General features: G+C 34.7%; 1 protein-coding gene across 2 annotated transcripts in view; it reads left to right on the top strand.

Moving 5' to 3' along the window:
- Positions 1-23,392, top strand: part of GABRA2 (gamma-aminobutyric acid type A receptor subunit alpha2) — a 133,043-nt gene that overhangs the window by 105,800 nt on the left and 3,851 nt on the right. The window contains exons 8-9 of one of the 2 annotated variants that reach the window (XM_062212960.1): positions 15,044-15,246; positions 21,638-21,817. In XM_062212960.1, the coding sequence (XP_062068944.1) occupies positions 15,044-15,246; positions 21,638-21,817 (383 nt within the window). The remainder of the gene's footprint in view (positions 1-15,043; positions 15,247-21,637; positions 21,818-23,392) is intronic. The other variant, XM_062212961.1, reaches the window with a different exon arrangement.

Genomic DNA, 23,392 nt, shown 5'->3' on the forward strand with positions numbered 1-23,392 from the left:
AGTCAGAAATACCTGGGCTTGTTTCATACATGAGTAGTTTCTGTTTGATAGTCATACTCACTAAATGTACATCTAAATTTGTAGTGCTTACATTGAAATTTTTCTAGATATCTGTTGATTGTTGGCAACTACTTATGGTAGTATTTCCAATTCCTTGTCCTGTAGCAGAAGTTGTTATTCTCAGATTAAACTATAATAACTAATATGATAGAGTGACTTGTTAAGGTTCAGATCCACCCAGGAGTCATCTTCTCCATTGTTAAATAAAATTAACAAGGTTAACTCAGGTCTCCCAAAAAACTATTGTCACTTACAATAGAATCACCTTAGTCATTTAAAACTCCTGTGTAATCTGAGATGAAATATTTGATCACAATTTTTAACTGCTTTATATAAACTGATTTTTCTACAATATAGTTGATCTTGGAGTTTATGAAAGATTTAAAACTTTCTAGAGTATATGAGGGAGTTGGTAGATCTTTCAATAAAAACTTTTTACTCTTGTAAATACCCATTTTGTTTCTTTCATTTACACTTTGAAATTTAAAAAGTAGAAAATAATGACTTTTCTACTCTGATTGTTTATTCTGCTATTTGTCCGTTTAATATAGCAAATTTTTGAGTGCATATTTATTCTTAGATTTTTTTAACTCTTAAAAAAGACTAGAAGTTCTTATTTACTTTCAAATATGTGCTGTACTTTCAAGGAAATGATTTCCAGTTGGATGACTTTTTTGTGACAGAAATTCTTTAATAATGCATTATTCATCACAAATAACATAATATCTCCCCAGTTAAATAACCTCAGGGAGTGATAAGAAATCACCAAAACTGTAACATTTCAACAATCACCCTTCATTTTATGGCAATGCAATTTACAAGATTGAAATAGAAGAGGGATTTAATAACAATGGGGAGTTTATACAGGATAAGATTTTATTTTCTCATTGTCATCATACTGAATATATTATTTTCAAGCTCATAAAATTGGAATATTACTCTAACACTCAGCAGTAGTATCCTGAGATTGGACTTCTTTGGATAAAGCACAGGGCTGAGTAACACCTGAGGTAGGCTGTATTTGACCATTCTTAGATTCAGTCTTGTTCCTGATTTACTTGTGGTAGGTTTAAGTCAAAGTGACCTAGTATATCCATTTGATAGCCTGCTTATAAAATTGTGCCTAATTAAGTATCTGACTCATATCCTTTTAGAAATCTAGGAACACAGTAATTCAGTCATAAAAATGGTAAGTTCAGTAAGACCAAAATATGTGAATCCATTTTGAAGAGACTCTGGATTTGTTGAAACAGTGGAGGAAAGGAGAGGAATCCAATTCAGAGCTTCCCTCTCTCTCTCTTTTTTTTTTAATGAGCCACATTAAATTCTATCTTATGATGAGACAATATGTAACTAAAATAAACTTTCCCAAAACTTCCTAGGGAAGCATTTAAATAGTAATATCAAAATGTCTATTTTTCTTAAACCGCCACTAGATGGGACTCTTGCATCCTTGGTTTGGATTCTTAATATCTCTATCTGAGATTTATTTGGGGGAGGGGGTGTCTAATGAACTCAGAAACACAGGGAAGCTGTAGGCTTCCCTATTTAACAGGTTATACATAGGGCATTTGCAAGCTTTTTTAATGTTTGGAAGTCTGAAAGATTCATGTTCTAATTCCCATTTTAGAGATAGTGAGGCTCAGAGAGAAATGGAGAAGGGAGGGGGGATAGAAAATGGGACAGAATATTTAACATTTGCTGAACAACTATATATAAAAGGTAGAATGCACATACTTTATCATTCCAACAGCCCTATAAACTTCTCCATTTTGTGGTTGGAGGAAAGGCAAAGTCACACAACTGCTGTTGTAGAATCAGAATTCAAGCCCTTGCTTAGCTTGACCATTTATATCTATGCATAGCCATTTCTTGAGCAATTTGAACATTTTGATACATGGTATAACTTTAAAATATATAAAGATATTAAAGTTGTACCAGTAAAATGCAAGGGTTAGATAAATAATAAAAATACATGATATAGATAAATATGTGATTTGGGAAAAAAAATCCTATTAATAGATTCAGCAGTATAAATTAGTGGTGCCTGGCTTGAGTCTCAACTTCACTACTTGCTAACAAAATAATCTTCAGAAAGAATTAATCCTTGTTCAGCCTCAATTTCCTGAGCTGTAATTGAGTGTAATAATACCTAACTCATAAGGACTGTTATGAGGATTACATAAACTAATGCATAAAAAGTTCTTAGAAAAGGAACTGGAATGTAATAAATTCTCCTTAGTGATGTTTTCAAAATCTTCTATAAAGAATAATATAAGAATTTATGTGCAAAAGGTATTGAGTTCTACAAATTATAATATAATTAAACCCCCTTAATATTAATGCTTGTCATATTATTAATTTATGTATTTTGCTAATAAGTCTATAAGTATGGTCCACTAGTTGTACTTTCCACATTTATTAAAATTAATTCTTTTGTTCAGTGAACAAAATAGTAATGAGTAATTACTATTGCAGAAATTAGATCATGTTGCCATATATTTATTTATTTTTAAATTTTATATATTTATTTGAAAAATGGAGACAAAGATCTTCTGTCTTCTGGTTCACTCCCAAAATGTTCTCAAAAGCCAGCGCTGGGTCAGGCTGAAGACAGGAGGCAAGTTTCCTTTTAAAATTACTCTCCCAGAAAGCCTTTTCTGACTCAAATGTCTTGGACAGACAGCTCATTAGGTAATTTTAGAGCACTTCATTCACTCTCTTATCATTTTTATATTGCTTTATGACTTGTCTATCGATAGTCTCCATCTCCCAGTTTATATTTTCCCTGAGCAGTTAATGTTTATCCTGTTCTTATGTCTAATAAACTTGCGTGTCATAGACTGGATATATTTTTTGGTGAAATACTGAATGTCATAGCCTATGTGTTGAGTGGCTTGCCAGAGGCCAATGTATGCATGTTGAGCTTTGTTGTATTTATTCGGCATAGTTTGAAATTTTACAGGATAAATATAATACATTCCTTTTTTTAATTCTTCCCAGTTTGAGCCAATTGCCAGAACCAGTGCTTAGGTAATCACAGCCCTCCTTGTGTCACAGATGATTAATCTCCTAATAACTTGCAGAATAAGAGAAGTCTTAATGATAGCAGACTTATCAAATCAAGACTATGTTTCCATGTGTCTCTTACACCCAGATGTGGCTGCATTACTAAGCTCTCAAAGAGATATGAGAACTAATTAGGTGCTTAATTTCCAACTTTAGCTTTAAGTCCAAGAATGCCATTAAAGTGAGTAAATGTGCTTTGCCTTCTTTCCATTTTCTCTTCGGTCGTGTGCAGACCAGGGTTGGCAAGTCTTCTTGAGCCTCAAAAACAAGGGCAGACTGCAAGAGCATTAGATAAGTAAGAAAATGAAGCCCAGATTTCTAATGGCCAAAGTCATCTTACTGTTGAATGTCTTATGCCACAATTGTTAAATGAGAGAGAGAAAGTGTTTGGTGGGGAGGAGAGGGACTTTCATCTGATCTGCTTTCTTACTTCCTGACTCTACAGAATAGTTTTTAGTGGTTGATTAGCTGAATATCTTTTCTAACCCTTAACAAAAGAAATAGAGATTCATATACACACAGAGACATACCATGAGTATTACATATACAATTTGAATTGATTTATTTAACACATGAATATTTAAAACTCTATTGTAGGGGCCATATATCCAATATCAAGTATTCTCAGACATCACTTTCCTAAACAGGGAAAAAAAAATCCTTATCATCAGCCTATTTTTTGTTCTTGTGTATTTTTTTAACTTTTATTCAATAAATATAAATTTCCAAAGTACAACTTTTGGTTTATAGCGGCATTTTCCTCCCATAACCTCCCTCCCACCCACAACCATCCCATCTCCCGCTCCCTCTCCCATCTCATTCACATCAAGATTTATTTTCAATTATCTTTATATACAGAAGATCAATTTAGTAGATACTAAGTAAAGATTTCAACAGATTGCACTCACACAGAAACACAAAGTATAAAGTACTGTTTGAGTACTAGTTATACCGTTAATTCAAATAGCACAACACATTAAGGACAGAGATCCTACGTGAGGAGTAAGTGCACAGTGACTCCTGTTGTTGATTTAACAATTGACACTCTTATTTATGGCGTTAGTAACCTGAGGCTCTTGTCATGAGTTGCCAAGGCTATGGAAGCCTTTTGAGTTCGCCAACTCCCATCTTATTTAGAAAAGTCATAGTCAAAGTGGAACTTCTCTCCTCCCTTCAGAGAAAGGTACCTCCTGCTTTGATGGCCTGTTCGTTCCACTGGGATCTCACTCACAGAGATCTTTCATTTACGTCAAATTTTTTTTTTAATTTTTATTTTTTGCCAGAGTGTCTTGGCTTTCCATGCCTGAAATACTCTCATGGGCTTTTTAGCCAGTTCCAAATGCTTTAAGGGCTTATTCTGAGGCCAGAGTGCTGTTTGGGTCATCTGCCATTCTGTGAGTCTGCTGTGTATCCCGCTTCCCATATTGGATTGTTCTCTCCTTTTTAATTCTATCAATTAGTATTAGCAGACAATGGTCTTGTTTATGTGATCCCTTGGACTCTTAATCCTATCATTATAATCAATTATGAACTGAAACTGATCACTTTGACTAGTGAGATGGCATTGGTACATGCCACCTTGATGGGATTGATTTGGAATCCCCTGGTAGATTTTTTTTTATTAAACTTTTATTTAATGAATATAAATTTCCAAAGTATAGCTTATGGGTTACAATGGCTTCCCCCCTCCCATAACTTCCCTCCCGCCCGCAACCCTCCCCTTTCCCGCTCCCTTTCCCCTTCCATTCATGTAAAGATTCATTTTCAATTCTCTTTGTATACAGAAGATCAGTTTAGTATATATTAGGTAAAGATTTCAACATTTTGCCCATATAGCAACATAAAGTGAAAAAACTACCATTGGATTACTAATTATAGCATTAAATAGCAATGTACAGCACATTAAAGACAGAGATCCTACATAATTTTTTTTGTCAAATTAATTAATTAATTTTCTATGCCATTTCCATTTTAACACCAGGTTGTTTTTTTTCATTTCCAATTCTCTTTATATACAGAAGATCACTTCAGTATGTAATTAGTAAAGACCTCATCAGTTTGTGCCCACACAGAAACGCAAAGTATAAAAATACTGTTTCAGTACTAGTTATAGCATCACTTCACTTTAGATGACACATTAGGGACAGATCCCACATGGGATGTAAGTACACAGTGACTCCTGTTGCTGGTAAGCATGTGCCAAATTGTATCTCTCCTCCCTCTCTTATTCCCACTCTTATATTTAACAGGAATCACTTTTCAGTTAAATTTAAACACCTAAGAATAATTGTGTGACAAAAAATACTAAAAGGGATAAATTATTAAGTTGTTTCTCGACAGTCAGGACAAGGGCTGATCAAGTCATTGTTTCTCATATTGTCCATTTCACTTCAACAGATTTCCTTTTTGGTGCTCTGTTAGTTGTTACCGATTAGGGAGAAACTATGATATTTGTCCCTTCGGGACTGGCTTGATTCACTCAGCATGTTCTTGTGTATTTAACTCCAGACACACACAAGCATACTCATTTGTTTCTCTGTTGGTATATGCACAAGTGCTTGCTTTAGGTTCATAAAATATGTTTATTCATTCATTCACTCTGAAAATATGTGTCAGACACTATACCATGCCTTAAAGATAAAATGGTAAACAAGAATGAGATGATTCTATGCTCTTAGAGTTTACAGGCTATTTGAGGAGATAGACAAGTAAGCAGTTGCACTATATTGTGTTACGGAAATATGCAAGGTGCTATCTAATAACATGGAAGGCATTCAACCCAGGATTGAAATATATCCTCCACCTTACACTTGGAGTATCAACCACTGATTCCTGGGAGTTCCTAAATATCCATGTGTATCTGTGTAAATGAAGTTCCATACTCATACTGATTGCAGATCAACTTCAGTCTGTACTCATGAAGGTGTTTGGAATCTTAACTAATTCAACAGCTAGTGTGAGTAACTGTTGTTAGATCAGTACACTTTAGTGTATTAATTTTCCTCTTTCATTCTTAATGTGATTTTGCTTATGTTTGTGGTGAAATCATTAAATATTTGGCCAAATTTTGTAGGTCATAAATTTCCCCCAAAATATGACCAAGCCAGTGAGAAGGAAGGGTGGAGAGACTAGGCATATTGGTTGAATAAATTATATATAGAATAATTAAACATCTCCAGTTGGGATGTTTGGGAAGTGAACCATTGGATGAGAGCTCTCTCTCTCTCTCTCTTTCTCTGTCTCCCCACCGCCCAGGTTTGTGTGTGTGTGTGTGTGTGTGTCCTTCTGAAATAAACTTGAAAGCAAATCACACCTGGTCATACCATCAAATTGCAGTAAATTGAAGACTAAGATAACATCTTTGCAGGAAGAAGAAAGAAAAATAAGTACCATTTTAATTGTAGAAAAAAGTTTTCCCAAAGTAATCATTTAAACAAGAAATACTGATCTTGTCATTACCATGTTTAAAATTAGCCCTGTAAGAATTACCCATTGGCTTTGGTTCTATTATCTCGACATTGTCAAACGCTGGCTCCACTTTGCTCTGGTGGCGTCATCTCCTTCCATGAAACCCTTATTTTCTGTCTTTCTACCTTGCAATTTTCTTTCCATTCTGCCTAAATGCTCTGCTTCACATGTCCCTGGGGTTATGCACATACTACTTTTTAGACCAGTATTATCTCCCCTTCTCTGGTGATCTCCTTATTTTTCTCCTTATTTCCTTAGGGAACACTTGCCCAAACTCCTCCATTGAGGTAAATTGCCTTATTTTTTGTCTCATAGGCCTTGTCCAGTTGTGCCATTAGGTTACTCGGTTTTTAAAATTTATGTTAGAGAACTTATTCTATTTTGTTCACATTCCACTTATGTCCTCACAGTGCCCCAAAGGGAAGGCTAAATTCATGCTTACAATTATACTAAGAAATAAATGCTTATCAGTCATAGATCCATGAGAGAGTAGATTCAATGTTTCTTAATTCATTTACAAAGGATTTAATGAACTCCAACCGTCTGCTAAGAACCCTTTTCATTTTGTAGGAAATCCATATAGTTTGTCAGGGTAAACAGTTGTTTGAACCAACAGAAAATTTGAAAAGGACAGGATGTGATAGAGATAAGCACAGCGCCAAGTCATTGGTGTCTTTAGGCAAGAAGTCTCCCACAGCCTGTAAAAACTCAGCCAGGCATTATGCAGCATGAGTAGAATATGCACACCAGGGTGCAAGAATATTTGCTATTTTGCTAATTGGTCTGTTCCTAATTCCTGTAAAAATATCTGATGCTTAGTAGATACTCATAATAATTTATTAAGTGAAGAAGCTGGAGTTATTTAAATAAAAATGAGGCCATGGAAAAGATTCCAGGGGGATGGAGGAGGGTCTTTGGCACAGTGGCTAGGAGGCTGATTGGGCTGTCCACATCCTGTATCAGAAGACCTGGTTTCAAGTCCCAGCTCTGCTTCACATTCCAGGTACCAGCTAATATTCACCATGAGACACAATAGCTCAAGTATTTGCATCCTTGCCACCCAAGTGGGAGATGCAGATGGAGTTCCTGAACCCTTGTTTTGGCCCAGCCCCAGTCATTGCAGGCATTTGGGAAGTAAATCAGTTGATCAAAAATCTCTCACTCTGCCTTTCCATTAAATAAGGAAAAAAAAAAGATGGAAGGAAGGAAGGAAGGAAGGAAGGAAGGAAGGAAGGAAGGAAGGAAATAATTTTATGTAAAGATTTCAGGTAGAGCAAATATATACAATTGCCTCTACTGACGAAATGTTTATGTCTGTTATTAAAACAGCATAATTTAGGTTATGGGGACTTTTATTGAGAAAGGAATATCAGAGCGAAAAGGAAATGGGGGGAAGGGTATAAGTTTTAGATGTATTAAATCCATGCTATAGGCAAGTAAGAAAAAAATGGTAACTCCCTCAACAGTATCATGCATACTTTAATTAACCTTTTGAAATTATTTTCTAGATCATAATTATTTATATGTACTTAGAAGTTTTGAATTACTGAAATTTTAGTAAATTAGGTTTTAACAACATAGATGTTTTCCAAATTGCAGTTTCAATGCTTTTATCATTCAGATATAGTACAGTTTTGAGTTAAAATTGTAACATTTCTAATATTCCAATATGTGTAGACTGTATTCATCAGTGTTATTTTAATTTGGAAGGTGACAAGTATTGCTTTGTCTATTTGTACTGGAAAAAATGTTTTTTGCTATCATGTTTTTTGTTTCCTGCCATTTCTAGTAGTAACCAGCAGGTGGTATCAAACAATTTTAAATTTGTCCTATTGCATTTTTGTGCCTATTTGTTTTTTGAGATTGTTGCTTCCTTACTTTAACCACAAACCCAATCACAGACACTACCACACAAACATTTTAAAATAAATGTGTTTAATTTAATTTTACCTTTCTTATTTAATTCTGTCTTGATTTACTTTCAGAGTAGTTTTTTTCCTCACACATGAAGTACCTTTTTATGATAGTGGCATGATTTTATATGCACTAACTCATTTGTTCTCAATAGCAACACTGTTGAAAACTTCTGTTGTAATATCTACTTTAGTAATGAACTGGTAAAAAGAGACTGGGAAATTTCTCCAGGATCACAAGATTAAACTCCAGCATCTTGCCTTGGAGCCCACAGTGTCAATCTCCATGCTGAAACCACTTTCCCTGATTTGACTTTCTTTTCATTGCAAGAGTCTGGATTCCATTCCTTAGATACCATTTGCTCAGCTCCTATAAGTTAAAAATTTCAAGGGGGCAGGCATTGTGAGGCAGCTAGGTAGGTCACTGTTAGGGATACCACCATCCCATATCTGAGTGACAGTTTGGGTCAAGGCTTACTGTTTCTTTTTTTTTTTTAATTTTTTTATTTTATTATTATTATTTTTTTTGACAGGCAGAGTGGACAGTGAGAGACAGAGACAGAGAGAAAGGTCTTCCTTTTGCCGTTGGTTCACCCTCCAATGGCCGCCGCGGTAGCGCGCTGCGGCCGGCGCACCGCGCTGATCCGATGGCAGGAGCCAGGTGTTTATCCTGGTCTCCCATGGGGTGCAGGGCCCAAGGGCTTGGGCCATCTTCCACTGCACTCCCGGGCCACAGCAGAGAGCTGGCCTGGAAGAGGGGCAACCGGGACAGGATCGGCGCCCCGACCGGGACTAGAACCCGGTGTGCCGGCGCCGCTAGGCGGAGGATTAGCCTATTGAGCCGCAGCACCGGCCGGCCGAAGGCTTACTGTTTCTGATTCAGCTTCCTGCTAGTGCCTGGGAGCCCACAGTTAAGGACCCAAGTATTTCCTTCCCGCCACCTGTGTAAGAGATCTGCCTGGACTTCTGGGTTCCTGACTTCGACTTATCCCAGTTTGGGCTCTTTTAGGTATTTGGAGAGTCCATTAGATAGAAGATCTCTCCCTCTTCTCTCTCTCTCTCTCTCTCTCTCTCTCTCTCTAATGTGTTTGTCTGTCACTCTGCATTTCAAGTAGATGACAATAAATAAACATTAACAATTAAAATGTCAATAAATTATGCAAAGATGGCATCTACACCTTGAAATAATAAATACTGTATAACATAATGCAGGATATAAGGGTTTACATGTTAACTATTGTCTGTGCATGGAGAGGGATCACATATATTTCATATATATATATATATATATATATATATAAATATGGGGTGTTAGTGCTAAAAGTAATTTAAGACACTTTATTTTGGGTTTTACTGAGAAGCAAACAAACCTCTGAGAGATGTGCCCTGTGGAAGTCGCACAGAAGGGAGGAGTGCAGAAATAGTCCATCAAAGAGATGTTAAGGGGCTTCTCACATATAGAGTGGCCATCTGGTGAAAAGCAAAGGTTGAGGGAGGGAGAGAAGAAGGAAGGGATCTAAAGATAAAAGTACTTTTTAAATTTTTAAAATTTATTTACATAAAGAGAACAGATTTCGTGTATTTAATATATAAATACACACACACACAATTTTAAGCCCATAATGATACTTCCCATAACAATGGTACTGTCAAATTCCCAATGTCAGATAAGAGGAAATGAAATTTCAATATGCAGAATATTTGAATGTGGTAAAAAATAGTTTCATAGTAGATTAATAATGAAATTGTTTTTTCTTATCAAAAAGGCAAATCAGATTTGCTGCAGTAAAAAAGAAACTGAAATAAAATAATAAAATCTCATTATTCATTCTCACAGTTAACTAGTATTACCATCTTGGATCATATGTTTATAGATTCCATCCTTTAATTTTCCATCTGGTTCATTTTAAAATATCAAAATATAAAATAATTAAAAATCAGTCATAAGTCCATTTTCTATTTTATCCATTCAGTTCAGGTAGTATATTCTTTTTTTAAAGGTTTTTATTCATTTATTTGACAAGTAGAGGTACAGCAGTGAGAGGGAGAGACAGAGAGTAAGGTCTTCCATCCCCTGGTTCACTCCCCAAATGGCCACAATGGCCAGAGCTGAGCTGATCCAAAGCCAGGAGCCAAGAGCTTCCTCCAGGTTTCCCACACGGTTGCATGGGCCCAAGTTCTTGGGCTGTCTTCTGCTGCTTTCCCAGACAATAACAGAGAGCTGGATTGGAACTGGAGCAGCCTGGACTAGAACCAGCACCCATATGGGGTCCTTGAGCTGCAGCTCTGACCCCAGGTAGTGTATTCCTTAAAGTTGTAATTGTAGGTGAGTGTCCTTTTTGATTTTTGTTTTATGCAGTTCATAAAGTTATATCTGTATTGCTATATAAATCCAAGTATATATGTTTCTATCAAAGCATTAACATCAATAACTTTATTTAATATTTTATTTTATTTATAAGGATGGCAGAGAAACAGAGAGATAGACAGAGTTCCCATCCACAAGATGGGAACTATCCACTGGTTTACTCCTCAAATTCCATCAAGCTGAGGCTTGTCCAGACCAGCTTAGAATTCAATCTAGGTATCCCATGTGGGTGGTAGGGACCCAGCTACTTGAGCCATCATCTCCTTCCTTCCAGGGTACATATTAGCAGGAAGCAGGAATGAGAACCAAAGTTAGAACTTGAACCCATCCAGGTGTCTCCATCCATGGCCCAAACACAAAGCCAAACACCTTCCCCAAGCATCAACATTAAGGGATGCTAGCATCCCATATCAGAGTGTTGTTCTGAGTTTCTACTGTTCTACTTCTGATCGAGATTCCTGCTAATGTACCCGAGAAGGAAGCAGAATGTGGCTCAATTACTTGGGATCCTGCCACTCATGTGTGACCCCTGTATGGAGTTCTTGGTTCCTAGTTTTGACCTGGCCCATATCTGGCTATTGTGGCCATTTGGGGAGTGAACCAGTGAATGGAATCTCTCTCTCTCTCTCTCTGGAGCTCTGCCTTTCAAAAAAATTTTTTTTTGTTAAAAATCAACAACAAACTTTATCATGCTCTTCCAAATAATAGATGAACAGTGAAAATTCCTGACACATTCTATTGGGTGATGTCACCAAGAACACAAAACCAGATAACGAAATCACAAGGGAAAAACTCTTACAGATCAAAATTCTTTATCAACGTAGATGCAAATACCTCAGCAAAATAGGAGTGCAAGCAAACTGAAATGACACTTTAAAAATGATCACATATCATGACCAATGAGGATGCAAGGTTGATTCAATGCATAAAAATAAGTCAATGCAATATAGTGCATTTCTGGATAATGGAAGAAATACACAAAATCATATCAATAAAAAGCTCTTTTGAAAAATCATAGCTTTTGTGATAAAAACAATAAAGTAGCAATGACAAAATATCTGCAACCTAATTAAGGACATCAAAGAATAGCATAAAGCTTACATCACACATATAGGTGAGATATTGAATACCTTCTACTACTCACCAAGAACACACAGACAATCTACTTTGACTAATTGTATTCAACATTTTACTGCAGGTCCTAGCCAGGGCAATTAGGCAAGAAAAACAAATAAAAGACATGCAAATAGGAAAGGAAGAAGTAAGACTTTACTATCAGATGGCATGGTCTTAAATATAAAAAAATTCTTACTAAACCACATAAAACTATTAAAACTATTACATTCATTAGAGTTGCAGGGCACAAAATCAATGCACAAAAATCAGTTGTGTTTCTATAAATTAGCAATGAACAATCTGAGTAGGAAGTTAAAAAATAATTGCATTAGCTCCCCCAATGAATGAAATGTCTACAAAGAAATTCAGCCAAGGAACAAAACAAAAATTGTATGTTAGAAAGTACAGAATGTTGCTAAATGAAATTAAGGAAGCTCTAAGTAAATTGTATTTACTTTATACTCACACATATAAATATATTGATCAGTTTATTATTTTTAATGGAAGAATATCATGAACTCAAAGCTTAAAAGACTTACTACGGTCTGAAGATTCAATGTCATGCCTAGCAAAATCCAATGATTTTTTTTTCAGAAAAGGGCAAATTGATCATAAAATCATGGAAATCTAAGGTACCTTGAGTAATCAAAACAATATTGAAAATGAATAAGAAAGTTAAAAAGTGTATGAAAGAACTCAACTTTCCTGATTTCAAAACTTACTCTAAGTCTATAATCATCAAAACAGTATAAAACTTGAATACAAATAGATATGTAGATCAATGGGATAGAATTGCGAATCTATAGATAAAGTCATTTATGGTGAGTTGACTCTCAACAAAGTTTCCAAGATCATATAATGGGTAAACACAAAAGTGTTTTCAAGAAATGATGCTGGGACACTGGCTGTACATTTGCAAAAGAATCAACTTGCACATCTGCTTCACACTATACACAAAAAATTATCTTGATTTTAACAAAGACCTAAATGTAAGAACTGAAACAACAAAACTCAGAAGAAAACCTCAGCCAAAATCTTCGTTATTTCAGATTAGGCAACTGTATCTTCACCGACACCAACTTGTAGTCACTATTAAGGAGGATTTGCATTGCCTCTATCTTCCCTAATACTAAGAAAGTATGAATGTTTTAAAGATTTGCTTATATTTTGCTAATATTGTTGTTTGAAACTAAACCATTATTGTTTTGTTTGTATTTCTTTGAATGCTAGTGAAGTTAAATACGTTTTCATATGTATATTTGGCATTTTCATTTCCTATATTGTGTACACATACATGAATGTGTGCATGTATACTTTCATATTTATAGGCATATTTATAAATTTTTATATCTGTCTTCCTTTCTGTTCAGAACTTTCTGTAAAAAAGTTTCAAAAGAAAACATCTTAATCTAAAACTTCACGTCAGCTGCTAAGTGGATAGAGAAAATATGTACATGGCATAATATTCAGTCATAAAAATGAATGAACTTTTGTCACCTGCAGCAACATGGATAGCACTGGAGGTTACTGTGTTGATGAAATAAACCAAGCACAAAAACAAAAAACAAAAAACAAAGATTGCATTATTTCACTCTTATGAGAATCTAAAAAGTTGATCTCTTAGAAGTTATGTATATCATAGTGGTTACCTCTTTATAACTTTCATTTTTAGGCTAGGGAGAGCATCAAGAAGGGAAATTTAGGAAGTGGTTATTTAATGTGTTACAGTTAGATAGGAGTAAGTATTCTGGTGTTCTCTTACATAGTAGGGTAACTATAGATATGCAAGAAAACTGGGAAAAAGATTTTGAATGTGCAATAAAGAAGTGTAAAGTGTTTGAAGGCATAAATGCATTTATCCTGATTGGAATTCACACAATGTGTATATCAGTCAAACCAAAACATGGTACTCCATGAACATGTACAATGTTTATGTGTCAGTAAAAAATAAAATGAAATGTTTACCATTTGGTACATGCAAATACAATGTGTTTCTTTAAAATGTTTTATAATAATGACTCAACAGCAGGTGAAGTGAATTTATTTTTCTACTTTTTATTCCTACTACTACTGTCATATTCCTAGATGCATTCACTAGTGATTAAATAGAATTACTGCATTTTTAATTACTAACTGTTGTAGGTGAGGGGAAAAAAAGCTTCTTTATCCTAAGGGAAAGTAAAAAGTAAAATACAAAGACTTCAAAATATGAATTAGAATTCTTTTAACATTTTCATTTTCTTTTCATATAATGTGTCCCCTGTGTACCTAATTAAGCTTCTTTTGGATCTCTGATAAATAGGAGATTGTAGCAATGTTATGACTTACCTCCTGGGTTGTCACCTGCTTTCTTTTTAACAATTGTGATTTAGCTTCCTACTGGCTGAACAGCCTTAAAATGAAACAATTGGATTACTTTTAAACCAACAAAAGTATAAATATTCTTTTAAAAAGTGATTTATATATTGCAACTTTTTGTTTTAGTGGCTTGTTTTATTTTCTATTGATTCTACAATATGTTATGGAAGAAAATATATCTTCACAATTCTAAGTAATTCAAAATTAATTTCATACTTCCATAGTCACTGAAATGAAGAACTGGTTAATCCAAATTCCATTGTGATCACAGGTGTGGTTTATTTTTCCATTGGTTATCATGATTCAAATCAAGAATAAACAGATCACCCAAAGGCTTTGGGTAGGATTTTTGAAAACAAAATAATATTAATAGACAATGTGTCTATTTTAAAAGCCTGCCTTTACCAATAGATAATTTTATGGCAATATTGCCAGTCCTTTTAACCTGAAGTGAACTTAAAATAGAATTAGTGATTCAAATTGAAAGTGTTATCAGTTATTAACCTCAAGAAATATAACAACCATTCATGATAATTAACTGCATTGTATTTCTCCAGTTTTTTTTTTTTTTACTTGATAAAATGGCACTGCAAATAATTTTGAAGAAAGAAAAGTAATAAAAGAAAACCTACATCCTTGCTGTCCTGGTTGGACCTGTTAATGTTGTTGGTTCCTGTATTTTTTCTTGCAGGAGTAACCACTGTCCTAACAATGACAACTCTAAGCATCAGTGCTAGGAATTCTCTGCCCAAAGTGGCTTATGCAACTGCCATGGACTGGTTTATTGCTGTTTGTTATGCATTTGTGTTCTCTGCTCTGATTGAATTTGCAACTGTTAATTACTTCACCAAAAGAGGATGGGCTTGGGATGGGAAGAGTGTAGTAAATGACAAGGTAAGTGAGAAATTTCTTCTTGTCATTCACAAAATCCCCTAACAGATTCAGTTTGTAACAAATATTATTCTTTTTTAAACTTTTATTTAATAAATATAAGTTTCCAAATACAGCTTATGGATTACAATGGCTCCCCCCCCATAATTTCCCTCCCACCCGCAACCCTCCCATCTCCCGTTCCCTCTCCCATTCCATTCTCATCAAGATTCATTTTCAATTCTCTTTATATACAGAAAATCAATTTAGCATATATTAAGTAAAGATTTCAACAGTTTGCACCCACACAGAAACATAAAGTATAAAATACTGTTTGAGTACTAGTTATAGCATTAACTAGTACAAATATTATCCTAAACATTGAAATATGAGCATCCATGCACATATACTGATTTATTTTAAAGTATGTTCTTGCCTGAATTCCTTTAGGAGTGCTTATAGTGGTAATGCTTCTTTTGTGGTCACTCCCTAGCATTGTTGAGATTCTGTGTCATGCACTGTGCTAAGCCTTTTACCTGTGCTCTCCCAGGTCATTTTGCAGCAACCTTATAACTTTGTTCTCTTCTTGGTTCTTATTTTTTGCTGTTGAAAATGCTAATGGTTGGTAAAGTTATCTGCTTGCTCAAGCTCACACTGCTGGTTAGTAAATATACCTGAACCCAATCTCTGATCCAACCATCAAGTTCATGCTCATAAACACCATACAGCATCATGATAGCATTATGAAAGAATATAGGCATTAACTACACTTATTGTAGAATTCCAGGCTGTATCAATGGATTCATCAGTGGATCAATAGCCCTGGATCTGTTGCTTGGTTATAAAAGCCTTGGTAGCATTTTTACCTTTGTACAATAAACATGTAGGCGCTGGAATGTTGAAGAGTTTTAAATTACTCATATGTTCTAAAAGGGCAAAATTACTTGTTTTTAAGATTAGCTTCTTTTGAGATTAGTTTGCAGTTTTAAATTCAAAGTACTGAAGCCAGTACTTTGTGCATTGATAGACAGTCCTTTCCTTTTTTATTTTGTAGATCATTATTTATTTACCTGATGAGAAGGCTTTAAATGTATCATAATGAAATATATTCTTAATAGTACTACAATATTATATTAAGATGATCTCATTTAAGACTATATCTTACTAAATGCTGCTTTGCAATAAAGACATAGTTTTTAATTTCCTTTTTAGTGATTTGAGTATATATTATTTCAAAATATACATATTTCACTTCTATGACTATATTGCAGTTTAAGCATACAAAGAGTGAATGTTAAGAGTTAAAAGCCTTGCATTTTTTCCTTAATTGTGTATGCTATAAAATTTTAATTAGAATGCTGTTTTATTTCATTTAAATTGTACTTAACTTACAGAGCCAACAAATAAATATTAAAAGGAATATGATCAATTTTGTATGCATAACTTCTGGATGACTTCAGCATTTCCATTACCTTTTTTTTTATTTATGCTTTCATTTCCCATATAGTATACTTCTTTTTCATTTATATATTCAATTGCTTCTTTTTAGCTACCTTTGTTGTACATGCAGTCTCACACAATTTCTTGAAAGTAAAATATTAGTCTTTTGTAAATGTTACAAAAATTATAAATTATGTTTTGTGATATAAGTGCACATATAGAAATGTATTGATATGTTATCTTTAATGGTAGAGAGTGTCAAATTGGCATTGCAATTTGGCATATCAAACGATGTAACTTTTAAGCTCCTAAACTTGAAAAATGGAAGTACTTCTAAGTGAAAAAAAGTTTTTGAGAATGCATTCTAAGAGCAAGAACTTACTAGTGATGTATATGTAGTTTACCTACATGTCAGGTCATACATAAGCAAGATAAATCTATGTTAAAATACCTGATTTTCCAACATAATTTGCAGGAAAACAGCACTGTTTATGTTACCACACTCCATGTGGTTTATTTAAAGAGAAAATTACAGCAGGCACATTACTTGTTCTCATTTGCTTTTCTAAGGCTAGCATGCCTAGCGCAGTACCTAGAACTTAGTAGGAATTAAAAAAATATATTTGTTGAATAAATGAATTTCTAATCTTCAATCTGTAAGTTAGATGGTATCTTTGCCTGTATGAAAAGGCTTTTAAAGCTTTACAATGATGAATTTATAAATGATCACTCAGAATTTATGATACAAATGAATTTTAGAAAATATTTCTGAATTTTCCTTGGAATAACCAGGCCCTTAGAACTAAAAAGAATTCTAGTACAATGAACAAAACAAGCCTAGCTGCCTAAAAGATATTTCAGGACAGTCTACTTTTGTTTCATTTTTCAGAAATTTAATTTTTAAAGAAAAAACAGTATTTTCTATGTCTTTCAGTGTAACCTGTTTGGAAAGATCCTTCACTTTTGACATTAGTAAACATGTAGATACAGTTAAATTATTTGTCCATTCAAAGAGCATATGACAAGTCCTTAGAACTTGCAAATAGCAAGTATAAATTTGCCTATTGTAATAATTAGTCAAAGATAACATTGATATTGTGGTAAGAAAAAATTATTTAACATATTTACATATAGATTGCACAATCTGCAGTTTATAGGTAGATTGTACTCTGATATCTAAAACTAGTTTTCACACATAAATTAATAAATCATCTTATTTATAATTAAGCTATTTTTAAACCGTATGTTAGAAAACAAAGAACATTTTGCTCTCCGGTTTGTCAGGACTTTACAGTGGTCTTAGGCTGCTGTGAAATAAGGCAAGAAGACCTTAACCTAATAATGTAATGCTGGGTCAAGAGAGCTGACTCCAGATTTGTGTACTATTCCATATACAAAGGTATCTGTGCAACTCACAAATCCTTCTGGTAGCTTCCTTCTTACCCTGTATTCTTCCTTTTGCCTAAAGCTAATTCGTTCACTAGAATAAATAATTAATTAGCTCTTAATTCTTTTCCTGGTTTCTTTCTCAAACTTCTCCATCAATTATTATTTTCTTATCTTGTTTCTTACATCTCATGTTTCCCATTGTTAACTACTTTTTGTTCCAGCTAATGAAGCTGCTTACTATGCTTAATTTACTGTAAAAGCAGAAACAAAACTCTCTCCAGATCCTGTCAGTACCTTACTCCCTCCTCAGATTCTTATTTTCCATTCAAACTTTTTGAAGGCATTGTTTACAGTGTTATCTTATTGTACACAGGGGTCTGTTTGCTTGGGGAGTTGCTAAATAATCAGACTTAAGCAGGAATTGCTGAAAGAAAAGCTTTATTTACTTGTGACAAACAAGGAGGCAGACAGAAGGTACAGTTCCCCAAAGAAACTGCCTCCTTAGGAAGGAGCTTGGCTGGAGTTTTCATAGCAAGGAGTAGGGGGGCATCCAGGACCCTGCTTGCAATATTCATTCAGGAAGTAGGAAATGGGGACGGAGAAGTGCCTTCCTGATTAAGGAACTTGCATCTTCACACATTCTGTGTTCAGAAGTCAGACTCAGACCTGTCTCTTGCAGCTCTCTTTTGTTTGTAGTGGTTTGACTCCCTTTGAGTCCACCTGCAAAATAAGCCTTTCTGGAACATCCTCTAAAAAACAAGTTCAAGCCAGTAGGCTATTTTCACATCCACGGCCCCCTGTTCCTCTGCCTCCTTTTTGTTTAAATCCTGTGCTGTTCGTTACACTTTCAGTTCAATTCTCTACCTACTAAAATCTGCTTTTCCTTTCCACTTACTGTCCTGTAACTGAAAGGCAGCAATAACCTCTTTAAGATCATATAATAATTTTCCACTTTTTCTCGAAGGATCCCCATGGAACATTTCTACCGTGATGCTAGAATCCTATATAAGACCCAATTCAGCAACTTTCTGTCTTCTTTTCCTCCTTAACACAGGCCTCAGAATATCAGCTTCTTTGCTCCACTTCCTGGCAGCTGCCACTATTCATTCTATGCTTTGGGATTCTCTGCCAGAGTTCAGAGCGAATCCAGCCTCCCTCACATCTGTTCCTTAGAGAGTCGTTTCAGCTTTCTTTGATGCTCTTTTTTGTTTTCACTCTTCACTGTGTGACTCTCCATTTCAGGGTTTCACTAACAATATCTGCAGGAATGCCTGCGACACTGAGCACGAGGGCCAACTATTTACCATTCCCGACCAGATACGCAGGGCTCATCCTCAGCACAAATGTCAAATCCTCAAGGAAACTGACCCATTGCCTTCCCCCACCCACAGTTATATCCGCACTGTCTGTATGTACAGTGTGCTGCTCCTTGGCCTTAGAGCCCTCACCATAGGTTGTAATTGCACATGTGTGTCTTAACTCTTCCATAGATCATGATATAACTATCTTTTTTTTTTATAAATAATTTTCCTTGGCCCTCTCTATAGTGTCTTGCATATTTTATGTGTTTAGTATTATGACAAGATGAGGTATTGCTAAATCAAAATCTATAACTCTTATTATTGATAACCATGCCCTACACTTTCCTTAACTTTCAGAATCTACCTGAGTGTCTCAGTTTCTACATATCTTTAATAAAAATGTATAAAAGAGACAAGCAAATAAGATACAATCATTCTTCTGTCCAGGCCTAATTATTCATCATTAATCAGTACTTCAGTTCGTGGCACATCCCAATCCCACAGGTTAGCAACTTGCAGGTATTTCTCAATATATAACTAGTCATAAAATCTTGTCAATTTTTCTTCCTCAGTGCCTTAGACCATGTAGTCACCATGTCATTATTTTTAGTTTCTCCATGGCTCCCTTTCTCTAATAATGCCTTCCTTTAATCCATCTTCTACAATACTCTCGGAGTTATTCCTTTTTAAAATTTTTTTTGAGATGAACAGACTGTTTACTCCCCAAACATCTTCAGTGGCCAGGGATGGGATGGGGTCAAGGCCAGGAACTTGGAATTCAACCGAGTTCTTCCGTATAAGTAGGATAAACCCAATTACCTGAGACATTACTTCTACCTCCTAGGGTTTGCACTGGCAGGGAACTGAAGTTAGAAACCAGATGGATTTCACACCCATGTGTACAGATGTGAGATGCAGGGCTCATTACTTCTAGGCCAAACTCCATCCCCCACAGTTATCACTCTAAAATATTAATCAGATCCATTAATTCCAAATCTTTAATTAATTATTGAAAGCAATTAATTAAGTAAATAAGCTTACATGGTCCAGATATATACTTTTTCATATACTTGCTTGCATTTCAAGCAGTAAAATTTTGTATTATTTATTATGCAGTTACTTCTATTGTACCAGAAAATACTTCTGTTCTAGATCGGAAGATTTTCCAAGGGAAGTTACTAGGTCAGGATTACACACCTTATACATGGTAGATACAAGACCCAGGGTCTATCCAAATATCATGCTTGTATTATTTTCTTCCCTTACCATTAGAAGTCAGTCATTTTCCCAAACATATTGCCTTTTTATGTGTCTCTGATATAAGATATGCTGACCATTCTTTTATAGTATCCTCTTTGCTTACCTGATGAACTCCTACTTATTCATTAAGATCTGTCTGATTTTTCTTAATCTCAAAACTTTCCAGACTCACTGACAAAATTTCCACCCCTTCACTGTGTGCTTCCACAGCACATGGCAAAAATTCCTTTTATAATAGCTCTTTGAGTTATAGTTTAATTATAACTAAATATTTTTCTAACCCTAGGTTACAGGATCTGAGAGAATATTTTCGTATCATTAATCATTGTATCTACTGTTACCTAGCACAACATCTGGCATATAGCTTATTGAGTTATGTGTAAAATATATTAACTTTAATTCTTGAGATTGTTTTGTTTCTGAGACTTGAATCAGTACATTTCAGTGGGCTGAGGAAAATGTGGAAGATGCTAGACAATGAATTATTTAAAACATAGACATTGCAGCATAATATCCATAATACATTAGGGAATGTGCTAGTATTTTGTGAGTCATTCTATTATATTCATAGGCAATACTGTATTTTCAAGTGTGTTTATTCATTCATTCACATTTTTAACATCTTACCGTGTTTCAGAAGCATTTAAGGCTGTTTATCAAGAAAATGCATGCATTTAAGTAGAACTAAATAAAGTAGAATCAGAAGTGGAAAATCAGAAAAACAGACTCATATATGTCAACTGCTGGGCCAGCACACTAGCTACAGTCCATCATTAATTAGTAGTTGAGCTTCACATTCTGAGTTTTTTGCTAATTGAAACAGCATATAGGGGAATAAAATTACTTTTCTTTAAACAAAAAGTTGAAACATGAAAGAGAAAAGGTTTTCCATATACTGAAATCACTTTCTTAGAAAACAAAATATCGTGTGGATATTCTGTTAGAGAAAGCTGGTACTGTAGCAAGTGATGTCAGATTTTTCCCAATAAATGCTGTAATAAATTTCATATTGATGTTTCTTGTAGTCCCCTTCAATAAAAGCTGAAGTCATTACATTAACATACAACTCAGTGAAAGCAATTCTTCAAGGAGCTAAACTAATATGGTCCAAGTACATAGCTATCTCATGGCCCAGTTTAATCCAAGGAAAGACTTTAGAGTACTTAGAGAAGTGGATGGACTGTTTAACCTTCAAACAATCTTCTGTAAGTATCACTTTTCTCAGTCAGGATGGTTTTCAGACAGTTAACAGTAGCATTATCTGACCAGGGAGCATGTTGTTGTTTTACAATGGGCTTTTTGGTAGCCACAGTAACTGTAAAAAGGCAACATGGTATGGTTTCAGTATTTGATACTAGAGCCCCGTTTTCTTGTTGGCAGGGACAATCTCTGAGATACTTTCCAACTCTGAAGCCATGTGACTGTGATTTTCATTTATTTGCTAGTTCACTTCGCTAATAGGTCTCTGTGTTTCAGCTAGAGCATTTGCTCAAATTACTAGCAGCTTATTTTCTCTCCCTCTCAAAGGAAGTCTGCTGCCACAATGATGTATGGTACTTTGATATCTCTAATCAAGAATTTTCTAGATTTCATATTTTAAATATATAGCCAGTGACCCAGAGCAATAAAATATCCCAAATCCTATAAAACATCATTTACAAAATAGAAAATCAACTTATATTCCTCTTTAATTTCGTTTAAGTGTCAACTGAACTGTCAACAAATTCTAGTGTCATGGTCTACTTATCCACTCCAGGTAGAGCATAAAGATACATAATTTATTGTTTTTATTTCTAAGCCAAATAAGTCACATCCTCAACCATTTGTGTGTCAGTCACAAGTACAGCCATTGTTTATTACTTGAGCTTATTTTAGTAGTTCCCAGTCTTCCACATCTGTAGATGGTGAAATTAAGGAATTTCAAGAAAATTAAGGAATTTCAGGAAAATTACATAAGAGAATTGTAAACTAGTTATGGAGTTCTGTTTCTACCATTCAAAGTATGCAACATATAAAGCATATTATGTTAAGCTGGTTATTATATCTATATATGTTTTTACATTGTAGTCATTCTAGCACATGTCATTCCTTTATCATTGAGTAAAGTTTTTTTTTGTTTGTTTGTTTTGTTTTTTTTTTTTTTTTTTTTTTTTTTTTTTTTTTGTCTGCTCTGTGCCAGGAACTATGCTAGAAGCTGTGCAGTGTAGTTTGTGTTTTTGAGAAGCTTACAGTTAATGAAGAGAAAAAGAGAAGTAAAAATAATACTTACATGTGTATTACATGTGTATTACATGTATTATTCCAGATAGCACTGGAAGGGCAAGCAAGTGATTCCTAATGTAAGCAGTAGGAGCCTGGTGATGGGAAATTGAGGTAAAATAAATCTGACTTAGGAACCAAATTTAGAGTTAATTATAAGTTCCTGGTTCCATTATGGTATCACTAACAGATGAGAATATACAGGGGTGGCTGGGAGGGTGTATAGTTTGGAGCAGGAATTGAGAATAAGTTTGAATAGTCCACTCCTGGATGTTTTGTGTTTTTATTAGCTGGAGTACATGTATGTGTAACAGTCCAGTGAAAGAATGGTAGTTAAGAATCATGAAAGGATACTGTAGCAATTATGCATGTGAAGGTATCAAAAGCCATAGAATTGCTTAAAATTAATAGAAATTAACTGTCATTTTGCCTTCATTTCCTCCATTTACCACCTGATTGATTCTGATATTAACTTTTAATGCTCCTTTTTTTAACTTCAGACACTTAGTGTGCACTTTTGC

The sequence above is a fragment of the Lepus europaeus genome, chromosome 16 (genome assembly GCF_033115175.1).
Source record: "Lepus europaeus isolate LE1 chromosome 16, mLepTim1.pri, whole genome shotgun sequence".
Classification (NCBI taxonomy): Eukaryota; Metazoa; Chordata; class Mammalia; order Lagomorpha; family Leporidae; genus Lepus; species Lepus europaeus.